Consider the following 10076-nt stretch of genomic DNA (forward strand, 5'->3'; position numbering starts at 1 on the left):
TAGTGGAAGTAGATGACCTGAAAAAAATAAATAATTCTTTGTCTGTTCTGCTCAGTGAAAAACAAAGGCAAGAAAAGGTGAGTTGAATGATTTTGCTTCTTTGTACTCGGTTTTAGAGAAGCTTCTTAAAACCTCTTTTGAGTGGAAAATAACTTGATTCTTGCCTAGATTGAGAATCTTATTTACAGCCACTAAGACTACTTGTTATTTATAATTCTGTATTGTTCATTATAATCAAAAGATCAACAGCAAAATACTCAATATTCATTTGTTGCTGTTACTCACAGGAAAAGAAGGCAAATAAGAAAAAGAAGAAAGGTGTAGTCCCTGGTGGTGGATTGAAAGCAACCATGAAAGATGACTTTGCTGATTATGACGATGGCTATGGCAATGATTTTGATGACTTCATGTGACGAAGGTTCATCATCCCCCTTCCGATTCCCTCTGTGCCCAGATGCCCTTGCAGACATGCAACATTACTCTTTCATGCTTCTCAGTGCCATCTTGGACACTGAACAATTGTGTCAACCCTTTACTTGGTTCCAGTGGTGACGGACTCCTCATAAAGCTGCTATCAGCCCATTGCACCCCAGCGGCAAATGGGGGAATAGTACATTTATTCAGACGGCCTTGAAATCTCATTTTTATTTTAAAAAACAGACTGTATGATGTGGGACGTTTCCTCTGATTGGCTTAAATAAGCATTTCAATGCCTTATAGAGAACTTTGTATACAATATCCCTTGTTTTCATTGAAAGTGACTTATGTTTTTAAAGCTGTGCAATTTCAGTTACACAGAAGTAAATGTGATGCTCTATACACATTAATTTCTTCCAAGAATGTCCTTATCCAAAGTATGGTTATACTTTTCTTGTATATTTATCCACAATTGGAAACCGTATCAGTTTTCCAAATGTGAACCATTAAACATTTGAAAATCGGACGTTTGTCAGTCGAGTCAACACTACATAATGAACACTGACTAAATGAAAGGATGAAAATGGAAGTAAAACAAAACCGAAACCAAGCATCATCGTGAATCTGTTGACATTGACTTTATGTGAAATCAGAATGGACTATGTTGCGCAGTTGTTTCTCTGCCAAAGTTTATTTTAAATGAACTTATTGCTGCACATTTGATCAATTAATGATATTCAATGTTGCTGCTCATATGACAGTATATGATCACTGTTAATCATTACTAACTGAATCAGCAGGTCCATGGGTCTTGTGTTTTTGTTTGACCTGTTGTCATTATACAGTAAGCTTCTACAGGCATGTATGAAGTAAAATGAAATGCAAACTTGGCAGCAAAAATATTTCTAAAAAAACTGCTTAGAGGATTTTCTCACAAATTGCTAAAATTGGACAAAAACAATATAAAGACAAAGGCATGTTTTTTTTTTAAAGTCTAATTTAATAAAATCATTGGACTGAATTGATCACTTGGTATTTTTTGTAAAGGGTTTGGACAACTTCAGAGTTTTTCTAATTGAGTGATAAATGGCATACATGTTTGTTTGGGTGGAAATGTGATGTTCTACTGCAAGGGTTCTGAACTCTGGCTCTCGAGGTCCACTTTCCTGCAGAGTTTAGCTCCAACCCTAATCAAACTCACATGAACAAGCTCATCAAGGTCTTTAGGATCACTGGAAAGCCACAGGCAGGTGTGTTTGATTAGGGTTGGCGCTAAACTCTGCAGGACACTGGACCTCGAGGGCCAGAGTTCAGAACCCCTGTTCTACTAAGTTGTTTTTGATACTCTGAAATATGCAATAAATAATAAACAGTACAAGTCAATAGAAAACATAAATGAAAAATTACATGAAGCATGCATTCCTCTTGAGTTGCTGTTTTAAAAAATAGTAATTTTTGTTTAGTTTTGATAGGCTTTTCTTCGCTCTAATATTTGATTTGCAATTCATGAAATCTAATATTTTTTGCCAGTTGATGTTATCAGCAATACAAAATTGCTGTGGGACTTTGCCCCAGCCATGTTCAAATACAACTGAAATGCTGTCAAGTTTTCAAATGGCTTAAATCCAGTAACTGAATGAAACAAACTCACATAAGAGCAGCCCCCATAGGGTATGGGTCTGTCTTGTCTCGTGTAGAGTTTTTAAGTTCTTGGAATATCAACCAATGGTCTGGGCACGTGTGTAGGAATTACGAGTACTCCTCCTACTACTGCGAGGTGCTGTTGAGCTACCTCTCTGCCTCCGGTTTCCTCTTCCCGGCCTTGCACTTCCAGCTGTGGCCTGACCCAGTGAGTTCTGTATCTGCTGGAACATACTCTGCCTAGTGACCTCTTTATCACCACAGGTGAATGTTAATGCCACTCCTGCATTGCTCTTTATGACTCGAGAAGTGCCATCTGATGTACCATCAAAGCAACGGCCAAGTGCAATTTCTTTGGCTGTCCGAGGATCTTGGTCAGTCACTGTATATATACCATAGTTGTGGCCCAGTGGGTCTAGAGGTGCAAGCATGGTGAACTCATTGGTGTCATTGTTGACAGCCAGTGGAAGATGGTTCACCAAGTATTCCTGTAGCATGCTGTTTACACTGTCTCGCTTGCAGCTGCCCTGAGGCATTACTTTCACAAGAGTCCGATCCACTCGGTCTTGATCATGCAGCATCCCACTGCACTTAAACTCCAGACACACTGCTGAAACAGTTGATTGGTCCATGTCTCGGATGCTTCTGGTGTCACGAATGCCATACAGTTGGCCAACGGTTTTTGGATGGGTACCTCCCATATTGCGAGACCGAACGTTGAGCTCATGGGCACTGTTGAGTTTTACTTTAATGTAGCAGGCCCTGTATTCCATGGGTTTTGGCCACCAACTCAAGTAGTCTTCAGTCCAGCTCATGGGATCATCCTCATTAAAAGGCACTGTGTTGTAATCATATCGGTCTCCTTCAACTCTTGAGAAACGGAAGTGAGCTGCACTGAATGGAGCCTCCTCACACTCTTTAAGTTTGTCAAATGAATAAACTGGACCATTGGCCTCCTCAGCTGTGTTCGAACGGGGTTTGGCCACATTGATGCTGAACGCTGTCTTTTTTATTCTGGGCTCATCATGGTCAGTGCATCTGTAGTTAAGTTTATTCAAATAGGGTTGCGGGACGCCAATGGTGTTAGGATTCAACTTTGGAGAGGATGCTACTGCCTCTAGCTCTTCTCCCCCAAGGTTGGCCATGACGTAGGCCGAATATGCATCTGATTTCTGTTCATCACAGAAAGCTGGAAGACATGCACCATTTGGGCCAGTGATGACACTATCAAATCTACCCCAAGCCCGAGGGTTGGTTGAATACCCTGGCGTGGGCTCCATATTTATTAAAGTCATCACGACTCCTTCGGTTTGCTCACTAGGCATGTACCGTTCACTACGGAAAGCCCGCACTTTCACATAACATCTCCTATTCTCAGGTACATCCAAGTTAAACAGCCGTCTCTCACGGATTTCCATGTTACCTATGAGGAAGGTTCTCTCGTCTCTTTTCCCCCGTTGCTTCTTCTCAGCATGGAACTGGCCCTCCTCATCCCAAAAACCTGTATCAGGATTAAGGGACCATAATTTCATTGTCTTCAAGTGCTCAGGCATCTTCACTTGTGCTGCATCGAGACGCACTTTCACCTCTCCGGCATTGAGTGACTCGCCTCCTTCTTCATCCCTGAAGTCCACAGAGAACATTCCATAGGTCCTCAAAGGCAAAGTGTCACCTTCATCACCAATGAAGTTAAGATCACTTTGGGCAGCCGCTGCTGTTGATACATCCCTGGGGTCAAGGAAAGTCACGCTGGCCTTGACATTTCCCATGAACACCTCTCCATTTTCTTTATAGAATGCATTTGGTGGGATCTCAATCTCAGCAATGGGATCCTGGCCTTCTACCTCACCAAGATCTAGTTTATTAGTCTCTCTTGAGCTAATACTCACAGCTGGCTTTTTCCTCAACAGTTTGATCTCGTGGAACACAGCTCCACCTCTAGGATTGAATGGTAGCACTTTTGTGGTATTCACAAACTTCTCCATGTTGTCCACAAAGGTGAGAACCAGACGTTCTGTGTTTGTTGGTACCTGGATAGAGAATGTGCCTTTGTATCCAGTTCGACTTATTCTTGTGCCATCCATGTAGATGTGTCCAAACCTCATGGGCTCACCAGTGTCTGCTGCGATAGCATGTCCACGAACGATAGCCTTTGTGTCCACACATGTTTTACAGCCACACTGAGTCACTATCATGATGGGCAACTGATATCCCTGACATGTAATCTCTTTCTCCTCCATGTTTGAAATTCCACAGCAGTAGGAAACTGAGTCTTTGCATCTGATGCTATTATCCAGCTTCCCTGTACACATAGAGGTCGGGCATCTCCCAACATCATAGTAGAAAGAGTTAGTCTCGTTTTGAAAGCAGTCATGTGGTAGTCGGATCAGATGGGAATCAGGCTTAGGGTTGCATGATGGTGCTTTTTGACCTTAACATAGAAATGGATAGAAAACAGATAAATACCAAACTGAGACCAGACTATTTGTAAAGTATTTTGATACATTTAAAGTTAAAATGAAATATGTGGGTTAAAATAGGATGGCAGGGCACACCAATAACTGTCAGGGTGGCTGGTTTAGATTTGATGGCTCCATTCTCATTACTGGCTCTGCAGTAGTATTGTCCTATATGGTCCAAACTGAGATTCCTCAAAACCAGTGTCTCAGTAGGAAACTGAGTCTTTGCATCTGATGCTATTATCCAGCTTCCCTGTACACATAGAGGTCGGGCATCTCCCAACATCATAGTAGAAAGAGTTAGTCTCGTTTTGAAAGCAGTCATGTGGTAGTCGGATCAGATGGGAATCAGGCTTAGGGTTGCATGATGGTGCTTTTTGACCTTAACATAGAAATGGATAGAAAACAGATAAATACCAAACTGAGACCAGACTATTTGTAAAGTATTTTGATACATTTAAAGTTAAAATGAAATATGTGGGTTAAAATAGGATGGCAGGGCACACCAATAACTGTCAGGGTGGCTGGTTTAGATTTGATGGCTCCATTCTCATTACTGGCTCTGCAGTAGTATTGTCCTATATGGTCCAAACTGAGATTCCTCAAAACCAGTGTCTCGTCATACTGAAATTGACTCCTGTCCAGCAGAGTACCGTTGTGGAACCTAAAGAGTGATAATAGCGATTATCATTGTTTTCACATTTAGGATAATTATCATGCTGTGGGTGATGAATAAATAACTTGGTAATAACCTGGTTTGTCTGAACTGTCCTCATTTAACCCTATATTTATTTATTCATTTATTTATTGAAGGAACATAAAACATGAGGGCTTTGACTTTCGTCTGTTTGTCATTCTCTATTTTCTCATTTAATACCATCAGATAAGGAAACATGGTTTACTTGTAATCTGTTGAAATTTCAAAGTGAACATCAATTTATATTTAAAAGCTTAAGCTTACCATTCATACTGGTTTGGTTCAGGTGTGCCATCAACCTTACAACAGAAGGCAGCTGTCTGACCTTCCCTTCTGGCCTTGTTCTCAGGGTTTTTCAACACATACAATTTTTCTGAGGAACACATTGATGTTGCATTAGAATCATTGATTTTGTACATTTTTATGCTTTCAAACTTAAATGTTTGGTTTCCTGTGACATATTCCGCATTGTATTCCACTGCTAATTTTTTACCAAGATAATCTTATAAAGCTAGCTAACATGAATGAAACTGTCAAAATGACTTGTGATAGTCTTGGGAAGCATCAGTACAAATGTGTTTAACTACAAACCAATCAGTAATGTTTTACATTGTATGCCACTGTTTTCCAGAAAAAGTGTGTTTATGACTTTATGAACTACCGGAAAAAAATTATTATTATTGACCCCTGAAATGATATTATTCATTTTAAATGACACCCCATTTAAACTAATCGTCAGAAGGTCTTCTTGAGATGGTATTCTAATGCTAATACAGATCGTTCATAGGTCAAATGGATTCAAGATCATTAAAGAAGCATTACTTGCTCTCTCTAGCTTCAAAAGGAGAACGGAGGTGCGTTCAGTGCTTGGGGGCACAGTAACTTGGTGTGGAGCGTGGTGTTTCAGCTTGATCATTAGCATCGTGTTGCCATCAGGGCAGATTCCAGGGACCTGAAAATGGCCATTGTGATCAGTTACAGTAAGGAGTTTGGGCCTGGAACCAGCATGGAGGATGGCAGCTCCAGGTGCAGGGAGACCCCCAGCACTACGGACTGATCCTAAAACTGTATGATCCTGGCACATGCAGCCATTGCACTGATCGTTTACCTTGCCCATCACACACTGCAGACCACAGCCTAAAAAGTAAAAAGGGGAAAGAGATTTTTGTCAACATGTGTCTGAAAAAATAGATTTTTCAACAAATATAAGGTAAATTGGAATTGGTAAATTGGATACATTATTGCACATGGTTTGACTGTCTACATGGATAATAAAGATTAGCTGAAATTCTAACTGACAAGAAAATTATCTTTCATAATCTTTAAGAAAAGGAGTAAACGCATTACGTGGACAAGGTGGCCCTTGGCATGACCTGGCCTCGACAGTTTGGCCATTGCATTGTTTGGAACTGGATTTGCAGCTTCTAGAGCGATGCTGTATTGCAGCCTGATCACACTGAGCTGGACACAGACTCCAGTCTGACCATGGACCCCATATCACTTCTTCAACATCTGAAACAATTTCTGAATGGAGAGCGAGAGATTCTGCTAAATTTCTAGGGTGTCATCAGAAATCAAAAACTGTGATGTTAACTCATGGTAAATTCAAAATAACACATTTTTGAAAAAGGATTTCTGCCGTAACATCAACAAATCCATATTTTCCATATTTAATTTGCATATTTAATCAATTCACCATCATTATCAGAGAAAATGTGCACAATAACACTGAGCTTTGAACATAGGAATGTCATGGCTTTTACAGCCTCATTTACTTACCTTTAGGACACAGGAAACGTACAGCATAGTTTGAGCAGTTTCTCTCAACAGGCTGTTCATCATTGATACACCAGAAGCCCACAGCTGGGTCAGCGTGTACTCTTTCCCCAGTGCTGCGAGCTGGGATCCACTCGGTAGTGCGTGCCTCTAGAGCTTGAGGAACCTCACAGACACGGGCTCGATAATAAAAACGAATGGCATTCAGCTTCTCATAGTCTCCTTTCCCTCCAGGGTGATCTACATTGAACCATGTGGTCCACTCGTAATTATCTGAGGAAAGGAATAATTGTTTATGGCTTTAAGTACCAATATGGCTCACCTTTTGAAATATTTTATTGGTTATGAATTTTTAGAAACATACAAACCTACCTTCATTATGGTACACAGCTGGGTTTGGTCTCCATGATGTCCCCATGATGCTTCTCCATGTCCCTAATAAGGAAACTGTATTAGTTTCTTCTTATAATTAGTTTTACAATGATGCAGCCCAATGATGGGTTTTTGATGTGGTAAGAGGCTTATTGTCATGGGTGTTGTTAATAAAATAATAATTTTCAGAATAATAATTCAGAATAATTCAGAAAGAGATTTCCGCTAGTGGTTCACACACACAGAGTAGAACCAATTGCTAGCAGGTGGCTTTCTGCTGCTGGCTCACAAAACACCTCTGCTTCTGGATATACTGGGGACACTAGAACAATGTTGCCTTCAGTAATGGGTTTGCTGAAGAGAGTTTTGGGGGTTGGGGTATTCCAAGTTGGGGTAGTCATGTTTCTAAGAGCCAGCTGTCAATATCCTGTTGAAATTTTCCAGCTTCTGCCATGAGCAATGACATGCCAGATAACTGGTTTAGCAATAACTTGCATTAGCATTTCAGTGTGAAATGTGCTAATTATAATTCATAGGGCAAACAAACCTTGAGAAAATGTGCTTGTAATTCCCAACAGAAGAAAGGTCCATGTTGAGAGGCAGCCCATCCTGGCTCCCTGTTAATTACCTCCGACCTCCAGTAAAAGGGCTCTGACCTCTCACACACAGCTCCCTCCACACTAAGAATAGTCCAGCCACAGATCTTGTGCCGATCAGATATGAATATGAAGACGATTAGTAAATTGCACAGAAGGAAATGGACCATAGTGTTTTGATTTCTGTAAATCATACAAGAAACTCCCATGTCCCTTTGTTCAACTAGTTATGAACTCATTTCTACCTTTCAAAATACAAACTGACCTGAGAAAAATTAATTTACTTAAAAACGTTCCATTTTACAGAAACAGCTGAAAGACTTTGGACAGAATTCTTGAAAACTCATTCTGAAACAAAGACAAGCTGCAGAACAAGAGCTTAAGTACTTACATTTTTAGCTGCTCTCAAATATCGCATCCGTGAGAACCATCACTGTGTGTCAAGGGAATGCACAACTGATTTTACATCCTGCCAAAATACTCAGACCTAACTACACATTCCATATGAACAAACAATTTGTGCATGGCGTGATGAAATATTTTTCAATGCAGTCAATTTGAACAGTTTCTGTCTGTATTCACATTTGTTACAACTTTAAAAGACCAGACACAATATGACTACTCCAAAACAAAAATGACTACAAATGTCACAATCAAACAGTACTATATTACAAAATATGAAGATAAAAATCATTTGTACATACAAAAACAAACAAACACACACACCAAAATATAGGACTGAACAGATAATTTTGCTCAAAAATCCATATGACCAATACAAAATCTACAACAGTGAGAACAGAAAACAATTTAGAAAGCATTAGTGTCTGAATCCAAATCTACAAAATGTGGTTACAGTAAAAAAAGTTGAGAAGATGAGAATATGAGAATATGATACCTTACCAAAGGTTTTTCTGTGAAATGGAAAGCTTTTGTACTCCTGCTTGTTTCTGTGGTATATGTACAGAGTAGTTGCTAAATAGTTGGAATGAGGAGGAGAGAGAGGGAATGTGAAGTCCAGGTTTGTGTCCGGTGCTTATATAGCTCAGCCCTGAGCCATAGGGTCGGCACTCTGCCATGAAACAACAACATGGGTTCAGCACCATCTACTGCTCCTCTACAGTAGACTAAATTGCTGTGTGAAAGGGGTGTTCTGGAACAATCATCTCAAAGAAGTAAAAGAGCCTCTATAGATAGTTTTTTTTTTCAGTCCTAGTAGCAATAAATGGATCCTGTGACAGGGTATTCAGGTAAGGGTGTACAAATGTAGACAGAGACAAACAAAGTTGTTGCCACACCCCCCCACACACACTTTTTTTTTCTTTCTTTTTCCGTAATGATTCACAGTTGTGTCAGCACTGTGGTGAGATATTCGTTGCTGGGAGTATGTTTAGTTGTGCAACATTCACAAGAAAGCCATTCAAGAATGACATCCATGTATTTCAAACACATGAAAGCCATTACTTGACTCTTTCTCAAACACATTAGCATGCTTTTCCCCATCCGTCCCTCTGAATGTGTTGATAAACAATATGAGTGATTTGTAACACTAAAGAGCCAACAGCAATACACTGTGGCTTTTCAGTCATGATGTCAGAATCTGCAGAACAAATCCACTGTATCAGCAGAACATAAACCTGCTTGAAATCTGTAAGGAATAACAAATCCTAGGGTCAATGGGAAGTCAGAGCAAAACAGGTCTAAAACATTGAAATATGGGAGATCAGGTCTTGTTTTAGATACAAGAAAGTGTTACTTGGATTAAGGCCCTTTAAGATCTCACTTTCATATAACTGACCAACTCAATGAAATCAGCAAAGCAGCTCCAAACTTTAAACAGCAATGGGCCAGTTTCTGTGGTCCAAAACAGTTTCAAATAGTTTCACTCCAGTGGCCCTAATGAAATTCAGTATTTAATAAGGACTTCCTGTGAACAAGATTTACATGCTTTAATGCAGTTTTCTATCACTGTAAGAGATATAAGATATTTAACAGATTGGCGTTGGATAGCAGTAATTTTAAGTCCGACGGTTGGCCAAAAAAAAACGTTATTGGCATCATTTTTTGTGGAACTGTACTCTCATGAGAAAAAAGGCATTTTAAGTTACTGTCCTAAAA

General features: G+C 39.9%; 2 protein-coding genes across 3 annotated transcripts in view; one reads left to right on the forward strand and one right to left on the reverse strand.

The window, feature by feature from the left end:
* The window catches only part of eif3jb (eukaryotic translation initiation factor 3, subunit Jb), a 4261-nt gene extending 2938 nt beyond the window's left edge, over window positions 1–1323 (forward strand). For both annotated transcript variants that reach the window (XM_016502092.1, XM_016502093.1), the window contains exons 7-8: window positions 4–77; window positions 288–1323. In XM_016502092.1, coding sequence (XP_016357578.1) covers window positions 4–77; window positions 288–413 — 200 coding nt within the window. In that variant the 3' untranslated portion in view covers window positions 414–1323. The remainder of the gene's footprint in view (window positions 1–3; window positions 78–287) is intronic.
* Window positions 1324–1402: 79 nt separating this feature from the next.
* Window positions 1403–8912, reverse strand: LOC107700449 (cartilage intermediate layer protein 1-like). The gene is made up of 9 exons (XM_016502095.1): window positions 8862–8912; window positions 7910–8065; window positions 7363–7425; window positions 6994–7263; window positions 6562–6738; window positions 6037–6351; window positions 5479–5587; window positions 5024–5181; window positions 1403–4489 (listed from the first exon to the last, which is right to left on the reverse strand). The coding sequence occupies exons 2-9, from the start codon at window positions 7968–7970 to the stop codon at window positions 2136–2138; spliced, it is 3507 nt and encodes a 1168-aa protein (XP_016357581.1). The 5' UTR covers window positions 7971–8065; window positions 8862–8912; the 3' UTR covers window positions 1403–2135.
* Between the last annotated feature and the right edge of the window lie 1164 nt (window positions 8913–10076).

The sequence above is a fragment of the Sinocyclocheilus anshuiensis genome, unplaced genomic scaffold, assembly GCF_001515605.1.
Source record: "Sinocyclocheilus anshuiensis isolate Anshui unplaced genomic scaffold, SAMN03320099.WGS_v1.1 scaffold154, whole genome shotgun sequence".
NCBI classification, from domain to species: Eukaryota; Metazoa; Chordata; class Actinopteri; order Cypriniformes; family Cyprinidae; genus Sinocyclocheilus; species Sinocyclocheilus anshuiensis.